The following is a 17,050-nucleotide window of genomic DNA, read 5'->3' on the forward strand; positions in this document are numbered from 1 at the left end:
AGCAATGGAAAGGTAGCTAAGTCAAGAGATAATGAAAAATGTCTTTGCATGTGAATAGATTCTGAGGGTTAGTTTATATGAATTCTGACCAAAAGGTATCCGCTGCAGAAAAAGTTGTCTATGATCACGGGAACAAAATGTTGCACTTATGACTAGAGCCATAATGGATAATAATTATCCAATGGGCTCATGAAGAAAGTATTCAAAAAGATTATACCTATCTTCAAAATTATGGGTTTTACCCCACCCCAGAGTGCTCTAGCTGTTTGCCACCTACTGGTAGGTGGCCAAGCTTTCAGCAGCAACAACCAGGGTATGCCAGCATGCCACTGGACTGGACTTGCTACAACATATCTTCCAAGGTGGGAGCAGCAGCTGGACCTGTCCCTGCTTCAATTTCTTCTTCTCTTAATGAGTCCTCGTGGCATGCCATTAACACTTGTAGGAGGTCATATTATCTAAAGATAACAGAGTCATGCTTTATATCCAACATTCGTTTCTACAATGTGCTCTTCACACTCTCCAGTGGGACTGCTAGGGCTGTTTGACCATTTTAACGTTGTGAAGTTAAAGCCATAACCTTATCTGGCCTGAGATTCCACTTCCTTCCTCTTGGGAGCCAGTTCCCATGTATGGTGTTCTAAGGTCACAACGTTTCAAATATTTTTTCCAGAAGGGTATAGAGTACTAGACCAGGGCTTCTTCAACTTTTTCCATTCGTAATCCCTTTTTTTGCCTGAGAAAATTTTAGTGATTATATATGGAAATAAAACATATGGGACTGGAGGCATGATTCATGAGTTAAGTGAGAGTCTTTACTCTGTGATGAGGACATGCATATAACAAGCCAGATAGCCTCACAAATGCCTGTCTGTGGACCCCCAGACCCAGAATTTCTTGTAAATGACTTGTTTTCCTCTGCTCTGAGAGGCCTGCAGCTGCTCTGAGCATGAGACCTTGATGGTAGGGGAGTGGTTTCTGGTGAGGCCTGCAGCTGAAGGATCCCGAGAGCTGGGGTGTGGCCAGAGCCCTATATAAGCTGCTCCTGAGCACAATAAAGCTGGTATTCTTGTATCAGGCTGACCCGTGTCCCCGTGTCTCTGTCTGTCTGTGTGTGCATGTATGTTCTTAAGTCTCCAGCCTGGTTCCCAGCTCACGTACCGTAGAGCATAGAGCAGACATTGCGTTTTCCACCCGTCATCCCAGCTCCAAGGGGAGGTGAGACTAGAGGATCACCGGGGCTTGGTGGCTTCCAGTCTGGCCAAGATGTGAGCCCAGAGCTCACTGGGAGACCCTGCCTCAAAGCAGAAGTAGACATGACAGAGGAGATCACCCAACACTTTGTTCTGGCCTCCACATAGGCATGGTGTGCACACACCTGCACACAGGGGCATGCACTCACACGCAGGTATCAATATACATGTAAATAAAAACAAATTTTTAGAAAGGAAATATTTACTGGTAACAAATCAAATCTTATATATATATATACACAACTTTATCATTTCTTAAATATGAAAGTAAATTTACATACTAATGAAATTTGTTGTTTTTTCACATAAATAATTAAATCTTGCTGAGGGCTTGTATCATGGTTCAGTGGGTAAAGGCACTGGCTGTACAGATCTGATGACCTGAGTTTAATCTTTAGAATTTATGGTAGAAGAAGAGATTCAACTCCCAGAGTTCATCCCTCGAACTCCACATACGTTATGTATACACACACCCAACAAATAATAATAGTTTTTTAACTCTTTGATAAATATTGATATGAAAATAGTAGAATATCTTCAAGATTTTTCAGGATTGATTGTAGGAGGGGTTTTCCTGTACTGATTCCCTGCTCCCAAATAATTGACACAGAGGCTTAATATACATTATAAATGCTCAGCCAATAGCTTAGGTTTCTCACTAGTCAACTCTTATGTGTAAATTAACCTCATAGTTGTTATCCATGCTTTGTCACATGGCTTGGTACTTTTTTTAGTGCCATCTTGAGTACTAATCTCACTCCCTGCATATGCTGACTGCCCTCTCTCTCTGCCCCTCTTTATCCTAATATCATCAGTTTGATTGTTCTGCCTAACTTTATTCTGCCTTTTTATTAACCAATGAGAGTAATGCATATTCAGAGTGTACAGAAGGATTATTCCACAGCATCTCCCATTTTTGTCTAATTAAAAAGGAAGGTTTTAACTTTAGCGTAGTAAAACTGTATATAACAGTTATCCAGTACAGTTACAATATCTAGTCTATTAAATTTGACAAATTTAAAGGAAATACCCTATTATCTATCTTATCATGGTGAGTCTAGTGTTTTACATCTAATTTATCTTTCTGTGATAACTAAGGAAAACTATAATTTTAACTACCTAGTATTAAACTCCACCAACAACCCCCAAAGGGTGAAATGCTACCTAATTACAGGGACATCAGGCTATCTTGACAATGTCCCAAAGTTCTTCTCTAATGTTGGGGCATCCAACTCTGGCCTACATGTGTAACATATCTGATAGACTCTCCTGTGAAGCAGAGAATTCTGAAGGACTGTTCAATCTTGTCTTGGCAAAGGTTGGCAGTAGCATTTTTTTCACTCTACTTGTCCAGTGTGAACAGTAAATTGTCAACAATGAGACAAGTTTCTTTGCCCATATGGCTAGTTTTTGCTATATAAGAATCAATCTCCATATGGAGTTTCTTTAGTGCCCATCATCTTCTCTGAAGTAGATTGGTGCTTCCAGGAGAAGACATGTCTCACTGTCATGAAAAGTCTTAGTTTATTAAACTATTAAATGCCATATTCTGTAAGTCTTCTAGGTGTTTGATGACCATCTATCTATCTATCTATCTATCTATCTATCTATCTAAATATATCTGGGTCTAGACCTTGACTGTTATACGTGACTATTAATCTGTATTTTTAATTATGCATAACATTTTTAAATGAGTTGCATAAGCACAACCCCAACAAGAGTTGAAACATACATTCAGTATAACAAAATTAACTTTAAATTTGTATCAATATACAAAAATAATATATTTATATTTCATATATATGTATATATGTAAGACTAGTAGTTGTTGTTTTGGTTTAAAGGTAGATCCAATAGTCTACCCTTTTATCCTATCATTTCTATATACCCACCTCTTTCTTTTCAGATAGAGATCCTTGAGTCTAATCTCTTTCGTTCACCTTTTATCATGATAGTTACCAATAACAACCTGTAAGCAACCCCTCTTAAATGATAATAAACATCCATAACCCATTTTTTTTAGATTGTAGGAGTAGTTTTCTAGACTGCTTTGAATTATCTGTGGAGTGTTAACATCTTTGAGAGAACCTTGAAAAAAATCACAATAATTGTTAAGTCTTGCCTGGAGCATGGAGCAGTCTGTGAAACTGGATAATCTCAGCCAACAGCCTTGAAGACTTTTTAGGTGCTGGATTACCTGAACAATCTGTGTTGGGTTTTTTGTTGTTGTTTTTTGCTCTCTCTCTCTCTCTCTCTCTCTCTCTCTCTCTCTCTCTCTCTCTCTCTCTCTCTCTCTCCTGTGTGTGTGTGTGCGTGCGTGCGTGCGTGCGTGCGTGCGTGCGTGCGTGCGTGCGTGCGTGCGTGCGTGCGTGCGTGTGTGTGTGTGTGTGTGTCTGGTCCCCTTGTTCTGAAAATACATAAACTATTGAAGGCAACATAAATATCTGCATTAATACAAGTACAGACTGTGTATTGTACACAGTCAGTCAAAGGTTTTTTGTTTGTTTGTTTTATGCTTGAGCAGGTAAAATATACATCATGTAGTTCTTCCAGGTTTTTCTTTATGCTTGTAGTCAGATTTTTCAGGCGGTCTTCCTCAATCAAATCTAATCCAGATTAATTTGAAATGAATTGTTAGCCTCTCATTTCCTGTGAAAATTAAAAGATAACCTCTCCCCCAAAGCAGCACATCTTTTAACTTAAATTTTGAAGTCAAGATATTTAAAAGATATGTAGGTTAGTTTAATCTAGCAGCTTAATTTTTTTATTTATTTACTTAAATAACATTTTCTTTCATTTATTTTACATATCAACCAGTTTTCCCTCCCTCCTCTCCTCCTGTCCCTTCCTCTTTCCTACCTACCCCCTCCCCATCCACTCCTCCTCCATCCCCATTCAGAAAGGGACAGGTCTCCCATGGGCTTGCACAAAGCATGGTGCATCAAATTGAGGCAGGACAGAGTTCCTCCTTTTAAATCAAGGTGGGGCCAGGAAATCCAGCATGGGGAACAGGTTACCAAAAACCAGCTGAGCATCAGGGAGAGGTCCTGCTCTCATTGTTAGAAGAAGCCTTACTAAAAGACCAAGCTACATGACTGTCATACACATGCAGAGGGCCTTGGCTGATCCCATGCAGGTTCCCTGACAGTTGGTCCAGAGTCCATGACCTCCCCTGAGTGAGCTCAGGTCCACTGTATCTGTGAGTTCCCCAATCATGACCCCCCCCCCAACCTGGCTGGTACAATTCCTCTTCTCTTTCTTCCTCAAGACTCTCAGAGCTCAGCACAGGCTTGTCTGTGGATCTCTGCCTCTGCTTCCACCAGTTACTACATAGAGTATCTCTGATGGCGATTAAGGAAGTTACCAATCTAATCTAGCAGTTTGCAAATAATGAAAGTTTAACTTCTTCCTTTCCAATTCGAATTCCCTTGATCCCCTTATGTTGTCTTATTGCTATTGCTAGAACCTCACGCACCATATTGAAGAGATAAGGAGAGAGTGGACAGCCTTGTCGTGTTCCTGAATTTAGTGGGATGGCCTTGCAGTTTTAATACAGTATCTCTTAGCAGCCCCAAAATTTAAAGACAACACAAAAACATACAGGATCCAGACTCACTGTCTATTTCTCATCTTTACATGGCTTTTTTCTTCTATATTACTTTGCTCCCTTTTTAAGGACTTTATTATTTTAAAACTATATTTTCTTTTTATGACTGTCCACACCTTTCCCTTTCTCTCCCAAGCCTATGTATATTTTTAGACACATTGTAACCCTTTTAGAGTTTTTTTAAAATTTGAATCTGTCCTTTACTGAGCATCTGTAACCTTTTCTGTCTGCATGAGCAAAACTTAGATCATTGAATGTTAGCAGCTGGCTCCTTGGTTCCCTAAGAGTCTAGTCTTATGGCAGTGGTAAAGCCAGCTCTTGGAGCCATGTTTAGTGCCCCAACTCTGAGATGTTTCTGGATCTATGCTATTATCCAGCAGTGTGTCACCTGCCACTCAGAAACATCATTTAAGTGTTTGACAGCAGGGTTTCTCAAATAAGCTGCCTTTTTTTGCCTTTAGCACTGAGCCAGGAAGTGTCTCTTAAAGGGGCTGTGCCTCTGCTCACTGCCAGCAAACAGAGCCCACAGGAGAAAAGACAGTTACCAAGAAGCCATGTCCGACTCCATTTTTGTGTGTTTAAAATCCTTTTTGAAGCTTTGTTGGGTTATATGTGGAAATACCAGTCCTATACTGAAACACCATGTGTAGGCAGAGATTTCCCATCCTGACTGCCTGCTAACCAACACAGAGGCTTAATTTTAATTATAAATGCTCAGTTGATAGCTCAAGTTTGTTACTAGCTTTTACACTTACACTATATTTCTTATCCACGCTTTGCCACATGGCTTGGTATCTTTTTTTTTTAGTACAGTGTGTCCATCTTGCTCTCTCGGTCTGCTGGCCCCTCTTCATCCTCAGTTTGATTGTCCCACTTATAGAACTTTATCCTGCCTTGCTGTAGGCCAATCAGCTTCTTTTTTAATTAATGAGAGTAATGAATATTCACAGTGTACAGAATCAATTGGTTAGTGTTTTAATCTTACAATATTAATGCTGAGAGCTTGGTTTTGCATAAATACATAGTATAAAATGGTAGACATTTATTTACAGACACTTAAGAAATTTTTAGAAATTCTATCCTAATCACAAACCAAATTTTACTTGCCAATTTATTTTTAATGAAACTCAAGTCAGAAATTTCAACATTAATTTTTAAAACCAAACATTGTTGCATAATGTAACACAAAGACAAAGTTGGCATGTATGGAAGAATAATGGCGGGGAAGTATTAAAAGTCTTTGTTTTCCATGATCCAATCATTATGCTCCTGTAAGAGTAGAAAAGTTAATTTCAGAGTACAAATACCACAGTTCATAACATTGACTATTCTGAAATCTGAACTGGGCCATTTCAGACACTGTTGTTGCCTGGTGGGATGGCATGTGCACCGCAGAGAACATGTGTTATATGTTCAGAAACAAGGCCAGAGTGAAATCACACAGTACGCCATGACAAGCACCACCAGAAACACTTTGTGTTCATTACACATTTGACTTTGAATTAATGTTTGGTTATTGTATATTCAGAAACCTACTCTTAAAAAAGTTTTCAGAGCCCCTACATTCAGTTTTGTGATTCTCTATGGAGTTGTGACTCCCTATTTAAGAAGCTGGGCTCCCACAAAGAATACCACAACACAGGACAGGGTAAAGCCACAGCCCTGGACTTCCAGGTTATTTGAGCCTTCAGTTGACTGCATTCTTAGCCACTTTCTGATTGCAATTCCAGAACCCTAACTCACTCTCACCGCAATTGGTCCGGGTAAGGAGGCAGGCCTGTGAGAAATGTTTCTCAAGTCACGAAGCTGAGGTTCTGTTGTTACACACCAATAGACAATGTGATGTATAATCTAACTGAAGCTCCCATTTACAAGAAAAGGACCAAGAGAATAGGCTTCACGAAAGTAGGATTCGCTGCTGGTGATATGTACCTGACACATGAGCAGCTTGCTTAATAAAACAGTGAAATTACCAAAGACCCAGACCGAGATGGACAGCACAGCGTGGCTCGTGGTGGCATCCTCCACGGCAGACAGGCAATCCAAAGCACCATCCAAGACTCAGACTGAGATGGACAGCACAGCGTGGCTCGTGGTGGCACCCTCCACGGCAGACAGGCAATCCAAAGCACCATCCAAGACCCAGACCGAGATGGACAGCACAGCGTGGCTCGTGGTGGCACCCTCCACGGCAGACAGGCAATCCAAAGCACCATCCAAGACCCAGACCGAGATGGACAGCACAGCGTGGCTCGTGGTGGCGCCCTCCACGACAGACAGGCAATCCAAAGCACCATCCAAGACCCAGACCGAGATGGACAGCACAGCGTGGCTCGTGGTGGCACCCTCCATGACAGACAGGCAATCCAAAGCACCATCCAATGCACAATACCATCTTTCCATAACCAGATTCCAGGTGTCTAAGGACCAAGAAGGGCTGACTTCTTTTTCACCACTACTCCTAAAATTGGATAACTCATTTTTTTTTCTCAGCAAACTAAGAGAGATTTTCTATTCTGGATTGTCAACCTGGGACGATTATCACATACTCAGCACCATTGGTCATTTTAACACCCTCCTTTGTAAAACAGTGGGGGCTCCTAGCAAGAGCATGGGATTCTGGAAGCCAAGAGAAGAGATCATTATTCTCCAGGAGGTCACTGCAAGCAGAAGCAGAAGTTTCTAAAGATTCATAAGTTCTTCAGACAGTGTTGTTGGGAGCCCTCTCCCCCGAGTTTCTCAAGGTTTGCAGTATCTTTTGAACAAATTAATAACATTGATTTTATCTCTATAGGCTGAAAGTAGGTGATAGGTTTTCCTGCCTTTTGCTCCTTTAGCTTCCTAATGGTAGGTAAACCTCAAATGATGAGTCTTAAAATAGTCTTACTTAAAATACAGAGTGAATTCTTTTTCTTTGACAGGACCTTAACCAAAATACTTAGGACCCATGAGAGAGTGTGTGTATATATGTGTGTGTGTACGTGTACATGTGAGTGTTTATGGTGCATGCATAGGTGTTATGTATGTATATGCACATGTATGTGAAGAGGTCAGAGGTCAATGTTGGGTGTGGTCCTCCATTGCTCTCCACCTTACTTTTCTAGGCAGGGTCTCTCACTGGACCAGCCTGGCTGTCCGATAAACTCCAGCTCTTGGTTCTCTCTCTACCGTATTCAGCCCCTTTGAGGGCTGAGGCTACACATGAGAGGCACAGTGACTAGGTCTTATGTGGGTGCTGGAGATCTAACTCAGAGTCTCACACTTGTGTGGAGGATGCTTTACTGTCTAAGCCATCCCCATAGGCTACCCCCCCACCCCTGCTATTAATTTTTGTAATTCTCCAAATAGGCCAAACTAATGGTTGGTCCAGAGAACTGTTCACTATAGCATAATAAAGAACACCAAGGGCATAGAGAGAAAGAAAGGGTGGGAGCTGGGTAGTTAGGCTCCATTTTGGTAGTCAGACATCAACCACCCAAATCTGAAATCACTTTATGAACACTCTAAGACTGGAGAGACATAATTTGGCCTCTTTGGATGCTTGAGACGTGCTCAGTAAGCTCCCTTCTTCTCCAGCTTCACATAGTCTTCATACGACTCCTGAAGCCTCTCCACAGCTTCTCACAGTCCGGGTCCTTTCTCCTTTGGTGGGTTTCATCTTAAATCGTATCACCAAGTAGGCTTTTTTGACAGCCCTGTCAAAAGCTATACACTTTTCCACACTGGTATCACATATAACTTGCTTTTTGCCTTTGTGTCATACATTAAAATTTTTATTTACAAACTTGTCTGTTTCTTGACTATAGCTATCTCTTCCTAGGCACATAACAGCCACAGGAGCTGAGCACCTGTTTCTGTCACCATCCGATACCCAGCAGCTACCACAGTGCTTCAGGCTCAGGAACAACTCATAAAACCTATGGAATAACTAAGCAAAAGTGCTTTGAGTCGTGTCTCATACGTCAGCTTTGCCACTGTTTTGGTTTTGGTTTTTTGTTTTCACCCCGAGGACTTGGAGGATGGGACCATAGAAATTACAGAGCTTAAAATCAGTAGATGTCAAGTAGGGGATTCATCTTTGGCATGCTTTCCTAAATCTCACACTGTACATCTCTACAAATGTTATACTACAAGTTGAGAACATAATTCAGCATTTAACAGGGAAAATCAATCATTCTTATAGGTAACTTTGACTTGATCTTAGTGTCGATGCATCTCAGAGGTGATTTAAAATATGGAAATAGGATGAAACAGAAATGAGGTACATTTTTATTACAATAGTTCCTGGGTTTTTTTTTTGCTTGTTTCTTTGTTTGTTTGTTTTTTTGAATGTAGTACACTCTTTACTTTTAGTCAGATACCAAAGACTGTAGTGGTTTGAATAAAAAATGTCTCATGGTCTTTGAAATTTGAAACTTGCTTTGCAGCTGCTGGTGGTGTTTGGGGTGGCTTAAGGGTGCAGTCTTGTTGAAGGAAGGACATCACTGGGAGTGGGCTTTGCGATGAAAAGTCTCACACTACTTCTCATTCTTCATCTCCACTTCCCACATCTAGTTCAAGAGCTCTGAGTTCTCAGCTCCTGTTCCTGCCACCATGCTCCCTCCTTGTTACCATGCCTTCCTTCTGCCATCATGGACTTGTATCCCTCTGGAACATAAATTCTCTCTACCCTAAGTTCCTTTTGATCATGGTGTTTTATCACAGTGACAAGTTACTGAACTTCTACAGTGAAATTAAGCCTCTAGCCACCTTTACAAACAATTCAGTTAAGACTTACGGTTTTCCTCTGTCAGTTTTGTTGAACAAAACTATTTAGTCATTTATTTAAAAGTCATGCAACTAAGAAAAATCCTATGACAATTTGGAATCTTTTATATACGAGAAGCCCGTATTGCATCGCATTGGGAGAGAAACCTTTCTCTCTAGCCATTTCCATGTGCAAGTCTTGGATCGGCTTTTTCTCTCTAGACATTTTTCCTTATTCTTTCCTAATGATTACAGCAGGGGTCCCCCTGAGCCTCTGTGGTAAAAGGGACAAAGCAAAGAAAAAGGGTAATTTGGAACTATCAAACGCCAAGGGAAAAAGAGTCATCTCTTGGCAACAAAACCATTCATGTTCCCAGTGTTCTCACTCTCGTATCTTCATGAATTCTAATGGCAGCATAAATAGGTCTCTTAAAGTCATCATTATTAGCCCCTTGGTAGCATTTACCTACTTTTTCAGGTTAAAAGCACACTCTGTGAGACTGCTTACACTGTAGTGCGATATCCTTTGCACATGTTAAGCTGATTCCAGATTAATAATATTTCACTTAGTCTTCGTTTACTATTATTGTGTTTAATACTGATTGGTGAATAACACTGCTTTCCTTATTTACAGACATAAGCGATCTTTTGTACAGTGGTGCCTCTCTGCTTAAAGATGCTAAAACGTCTATTGTATTTTTATTCCAACAATTGATCTAAAGATGTGTCAACCAAAGAAGATAACAATAGATGGCGTTAGAATTCTCCACCATTTTTGTGGTTTTTTTTTTTTTTTTTTTTTTTTTTTTTGAGATAGGATTTCGCTGTATAGCAGCCCTGGTTGTCCTGGAACTAGCTCTTGTAGACCAGGCTGGCCTCAAACTCACAGAGATCCACTTGCCTTTGCCTGATTGCTTGGATTAAAGGCTTGTGCCACTACTGCCTGGCCATTTTTGTGGCTTTTTAAAAGTATTCCTTATTCATGAAATCTGGTGTTTGAGAAAATAAACTAAAACACTCAAACCAAGGTTATCCACAAAGCATCTCTACATTTCATGTATATGTTTCTAATACTGTAGTTATCTTTCTTCCTTTTCTCTAAAGTCTAGTAAAGCCTATGAAGACAGGTGTTGCTCCCTTTGCTTTGCTTTTTCCATTGATTTTTATTGAGCTCTACATTTTTCTCTGCTCTCCTTCCTGCCTCTCCCCTCCCCTTCAACCCTCTCCCAAGGTCCCCATGCTCCCAATTTACTCATGAGATCTTGTCTTTTTCTACTTCCCATGTAGATTAGATCTATGTATATTTCTCTTAGTGTCCTCATTGTTGTCTAAAGTTCTTTGGGTTGTGATTTGTAAGCTAGTTTACTTTGCTTTATGTTTAAAAACCACTTATGAGTAGGTACATGTGATAATTGTCTTTCTGTATCTGGGTTATCTCACTCTAAATGATGTTTTCTAGCTACATCCATTTTCCTGCAAAATTCAAAATGTCATTTTTTTCTGCTGTGTAGTACTCCATTGTGTAAATATACCACATTTTCCTTATCCATTCTTTGGTCCAGAAGCACTTAGGTTGTTTCCATATTCTGGCTATGACAAACAATGCTGCTATGAACAAGTCCTTGTGACATGTTGAGCATCCTATGGATATATATCCAAAGTGGTATTACTGCGCCTTGAGGAAGGTTGTTTCCTAATTTTCTGAGAAATTGCCACACTGACATCCAAAGTGGCTGTACCAGCTTGCATTCCTACCAGCAATGCGGGAGTGTTCCCTTTACCCCACAACCTCTCCAGCATAAGTTGTCACCATTCCTACAGGTGTAAGATGGAATCTCAGACATGTTTTGCTTTGCATTTCTCTGATGACTAAGGATGTTGAACATCTCCTTAAGTTTCTTTCAGTCATTTTAGATTCCTCTGTTGAGAGTTCTCTGTTTAGGTCTGTACTTTATTTTTTATTGGATTATTTGTTCTTTTGATGACCAATATCTTGAGTTCTTTGTATATCACACCTCTGTCTGATGTGGGGTTAGTGAAGATCTTTTTCCATTCTGTAGGCTTTTTTTGTTGTTGTTGTTTTGTTTTGTTTTGTTGACTGTGTCCTTTGCTTCACAGAGGCTTTTCAGTTTCAGAAGGTCACATTTATTAATTGTTTCTGTCAGTGTCTGTGCTACTGGGGTTATACTTAGGAAGTGGTCTCCTGTGCCAATGCGTTCAAGTGTACTTCCTACTTTATTTTCTATGAGGTTCAGTGTGGCTGGCTTTATGTTGAGGTCTTTGATCCATTTGGACTTGAGTTTTGTGCTTTTCTTGTATTAAAAAAATAGATAATTGATATTTTATATTGTTTGCTGATATTTTGTTCTTCTGATTCTTTGCTGATGAGTTCTTAGACTTTAGATTCCTGGAATAAGGAAGAGGGCCTAGGTTTAACTTATATCACAATGACAATGTTGTTTATCATAAATAAGTATTTAAAACTTGTTAGGGGAGGCTGCTCATTCATTCCCAGCTGCCCAGACCTGAAACAATCACACAGAAACCATATTATTTGCAATACTGTTTGGCCAATAGCTTAAGCTTATTTCTAGCGAGCTCTTACATCCTAAACTAACCCATCTCCATTAATCAGTGCCTCACCACAAGGTCGTGGCCTACCAGCAAAGTTTCAGTAGGCTCCAGTGGAGGCATCTGTTCCCAGCAGTGGCTACATGGCATCTCCTTGACTCCGCCTTCTTTCTCCCAGCATTCAGTTTAAGTTTCCTGCCTACCTCTACTCTGCCCTATCACAGACCAAAAGAACTTCTTTATTCATTAACCAATAAAAGAAACACACATACAGAAGGACTTCCCGCAGCTAAAACTGAACATTTATTCTTAGGCATGGGGGCAATGTTAAGGAGTAAACCCACGGCATCACACACGCTAGGCAAGCACTGTTTCAGTGAGCAGTGTTGCAAACCAACACTCAATTATTTTATTTTTAGACAAGGTATCACTCTATAGCCCAAGATAGATTGGAATTTGCTATATAATCCACTCTGGGCTTGAACTCGCAATCCTTCAGTTCCCTTTTCCGTGTGGGGATTATAAGAATGCAACACCACACCTGGATCAACCCTTACTTGCTGAGGTGATGAAATAAGTTTCCTATGTTAGTAAAAAAAAAAAAAAAAAAAAAAACAGCAATATTATAAGAGCACCTTTAGTACTATATGAGCTTTGTATAATGGTATCACAATGTAGAGGTCAACTCAAAATAGATTGAGTACACAGTACCAGAGTATAATGTAAGTAGAATAATAGAATAAGGACATGACCAGATTTCAAAGTCATCTTCATCTCTTCCCCCAAATCATTAAAAGTAGTCTAGTATCCACTCTTGTTTCTTCTAGGGCCCAACATACACATCGGGACTTTTGTTTTATAGAATTTTGAGTATCTTATAAGTATGTATTGTATATGTCTATTTTTCTTCTTTTCAATTGCATTATGTTCTGTGTGCATGTTCACATGTACTTGCTTGTGCATGCATGTGAGGGTCCCTGGTTGATACTGGGGCTGTTCTTCAATTGCTCCTCCATTGTCTTCTTTGAGGAAGGCTCTCTCATGCAAACCTAGAGCTCACCAATTCAGATAGTCAGGTTAGCCAGCTGGCTTTAAGAATCTTCTGTCTCTACCACCCAGAGTTGGAATTACAGACGGAACACAATTCCCGTGTGTCATTCAGATAGTTCAAGTGCACCAGCCCCTAGAACATATATTTATAGGTCCCACTTATCTCTACTAATTCCATCAAACAGAGATAGCCATGATTAGCCTTTTCAGTTTATAGTCTTCTAGTCTGTTTTAAACAAAAGAAGTCTGTACAAGTCTATTACAGATGTACTGTTTTTTCCAAATAATTTTACTTCTTTTGGATTCAGCTAACAATGTGTGGAGCTTGCTGATAAAGAGGGCCAACTGCATAGTTCTTTAGTTATGATGTCATTTTTTGATGACGAGGTAATATCTTCTTATGGAATTTAGCCATCATTTAGGAGTTTTAGCTGAGTGTGTGTATGTGGCTGTGATACAGGTGTGAGTTGTGGTGTACACAGGCCAGAGGACAAGTCACTGGATTTGCTTTTCCCTCCTCCTCTGCCGACTTCAGGGACAGAACTCGGGTCTTTGGACTTGCATCATTAACATTTCTACTTGCTGAGCCCTCTCCTCGGACCCTCACCATAATCCAACCAATCTTCTATCACTGGGCACTTGAACTATTTGCTATATATTTCATTATTATATATTTGTAGTACCCTCAATATAAATCTTTTTAAAAAAATCTTCTTAAATTTCATCGCACAGTTCTCATATATTATTAATAAGGGCTTGTGATTTTAAATTATAAACGTCTTATGATTTCAGCACTTATTGATAAAATTGAGTTGGATCATCATTTGAACATATTCCAGTTCTAAACATTTAAGTTCTATACATATTAGAGCTGTAATAACTGGGTGAGATTATTTTCAACACTCAGAACCACAAGGCACATAATTCACAGTTTTCATATGCATACAGAGGGTGGAGGAATGACAAATACAGAACCATACAGACATATTGTCTTCCTGGAACATCAGTTTTATTTTGAGATTTGGTGGAATCAAGCTTGGATTTTTCTCTTTAAATGCAAGTACATTAGAAAAATCCTGTTTCTCAGTGTGAGCCTTCAGCTCTGCTCTCAGAAATCAGGACTATTCCCTACTACCACTAAGGGAAGAATCAGGTTCCGACAAGCAAAGGCAGGTATATCAGCTTCCTAAAGCCATCAGAAGACAGCATTATATTACTCTTTAAAAAAAAAATTAAGGTGTGTATGCGTGCGTGCATGTGTCTTCCCACAGAGGCCAGAAGAGGATTGTTAGAGTTACAGGTGGTTTTGCAGTCTAGAAAATAGTATTCTTAGTTGCTGAGCCGCCTCTCCAGCCCCTTTACATACTCTTCCATAGGGCTCTTGAATTATTCTCGGCCCAGAGATCTTAACACACTCTGATCAGTTCACTGCTTCTTCCTAGAACTTATTAGAGAGTAAGTCAGGCTGATTTTTAAAGCATCATCAACAGGTCCAGATGTCTTGCTTTCTACAATTTTGTAGACTTTCTCTTGTTTCTTGATCAGGACGATGACCAATGGTAGTTTGCTTGGTCAAAGTTTTTTTTGAGACAGGGTGTCTCTGTAGCTTTGGAGCCTGTCCAGGAACTAAACCAGCTCTTGTAAACCAGGCTGGCCTTGAACTTACAAAGGACCTCCCGCCTCTGCCTCCCGAGTGCTGGGATTAAAGGCGTGCACCATCACCACCCAGCTCAAAGTTTTGGCTTTTAAAGATCCAAGCGTCACGCAGCCTAACCCGGCAATGATGACCTTGAATTTAACAGCCAGCTGTTTCCACCTCCCAAGTGCTGGGTGGGCTCACAGTTACAGCTGGGCACACCACCTTGTCAGGCAAATATTTTTAAACAGATACAAACTTCAAGTATGGGAAGAACACGCTTGGAACAGAAGGAGAAAGAGGATGAGGAACAGATATATAAACATTTAATCACAACATTTTAAAATCCACATGGAACAGAGTGATTCCCTAAGTTATTTATTTATACTTTATATTCCAAATTAACTCAGCCATCACCAAATACATCAGAAACAAATTGCCAGGGCCTTGCTTATGTATGTATGTATGTAGTATGTATGTATGTATGTATACTCCAAATTGACTCAGCCATCATCAAACATTGTGTAAATCAAGAAAAGTTTATATATTTTTTTTTAAAACGGATCCGGAGGGTAATTTTTTCCCCTTTACATTCTTTTTCTTTGCTTAATGAATTACAAAGCTCTAATTAAAAGGGTTACTTTAAATTTCAGAAACACACGTGGCACAGGGATGCAAAAGGAGGTCAGTAACAGGCCTCCTCCCGGGGTGGGCTGGCGTGGTCCTGTGGTCCGGAGCTCCCTCGGAAAAGGCCCCCCTGGCCCACGCCTGCTCGGGGAGGTGCGGGAGGGACCCTCCTTCCTCCATGCCAAGCGCACCAAAATTTAATCACACTCAAGGAGCAGAGAGTGCCCAACTCAGCAGCGAAGCGGCCCTCCCTGACCCGGAAGTGCTCGGCGGCCTCGGCGAGGACGCGCCTAAACCGGCGCGCGCGCGCCCCCGCGGAACTCCCGCCGGCGGCTGGGCTCTCCCGGAGGCGCGCCGGATCGCGGCGGCCGCCAACATGGCCGAGACGAGCGAGGAGGTGGCGGTGCTGGTGCAGAGGGTGGTGAAGGACATCACCAACGCTTTCCGCAGGAACCCGCACATGTGAGTCGCGCGTCCTGCGCCGCCGGGGTCGTCGGGGGCGGGCCGGTGCCGCGCTCTAGTCCACTCGCGGCTGCCGCTCGGGCCCCACGCGCGCTTCCGACAGGCGGAGCGCGGCTGGGACTGTCGCGCCGGGCCAGCTGGCCGTTACCAGGACGCGTGGCGGGCCGGTGTTGGGAAGCGACCTCCGAGAGCCACGTCGGAGCGTGGAGTTTCCTGCCCTGCCGGGCGCGTCCTGGGAGTTGTGACAACTCTTCTCCCGGCCGCCCTCCGCCTGGGCGCGCTTGCTCCGCGGGCCACCGCTGTGGGTCTCTGTGCCTCGCAGGCGGCTCTCGGTGGCATCCCCTGCGAGACTGTAGAGGGTCACCCACCCCATCAGACTCCCCGCAACCCCCTTTCAGGTTACTAAAGTTGACTGGGGGCTGCTTTGGACTTTTCCCCTCACTTGTCACAAAATTGCAAAGCTAGTCGGATGTAACAATTTTTGAAGGTGACCTGGGTGGATCTCTCCTAAAGCTGTTGCAAACTGGATACTTTTTATCAGAAGCGCGTCGGAAGTTACAGACGAGCATCTTTTGGCATTCTTACCCAGAACTCTTGCCCTCTCTAAGTTCACTGAAGGACTGACATATATCTCCTCCCTTTCCGTTTACTTGTTATTCTCTAGGAAGACACTCTGAAGATTTTCTTTATAGCACTCTACCCTCAACGAATGAGAAGAAAACTACGAAACAGTTACCCACATCAGTAGACAGAAGAATCAGAAAGAAGCAAGAGTGTAGCCCATTTCCCCTTCCCCTCTCTCCTGGGAAAACAAACATGGGAGTCTAGTTTTGTATTATTTTTTTCTTTGAGTCTACAATTTATTTTTAATATTCTTTATCTTTTTTAACTAGAGCACATGGATTATTTTTAAACACTTCGGCCTCCTTCGCTTTTCCGACTAAATGAAAGGCCAAACCTACATTTTAACAAATTGTCCTTTTTCCTCCAAGGTAGTGTTCATAAAGAATTTAGCCGTCCTCGGATGGCCTGCTCCCTTGTGGCAATTAGGGGCTTAAAACTGTACTTCACTAAAGACAAAAGACTGCTGGCCTCAAA

General features: G+C 41.4%; 1 protein-coding gene across 1 annotated transcript in view; it reads left to right on the forward strand.

The window, feature by feature from the left end:
- Window positions 1-15,821: 15,821 nt before the first annotated feature.
- Ptar1 (protein prenyltransferase alpha subunit repeat containing 1) overlaps window positions 15,822-17,050 on the forward strand; it is a 46,310-nt gene continuing 45,081 nt past the window's right edge. Inside the window, exon 1 of the mRNA XM_038333865.1 lies at window positions 15,822-15,952. Coding sequence (XP_038189793.1) covers window positions 15,867-15,952 — 86 coding nt within the window. The 5' untranslated portion in view covers window positions 15,822-15,866. The remainder of the gene's footprint in view (window positions 15,953-17,050) is intronic.

This window comes from Arvicola amphibius, chromosome 1 (assembly GCF_903992535.2).
Source record: "Arvicola amphibius chromosome 1, mArvAmp1.2, whole genome shotgun sequence".
In the NCBI taxonomy this organism is placed as follows: Eukaryota; Metazoa; Chordata; class Mammalia; order Rodentia; family Cricetidae; genus Arvicola; species Arvicola amphibius.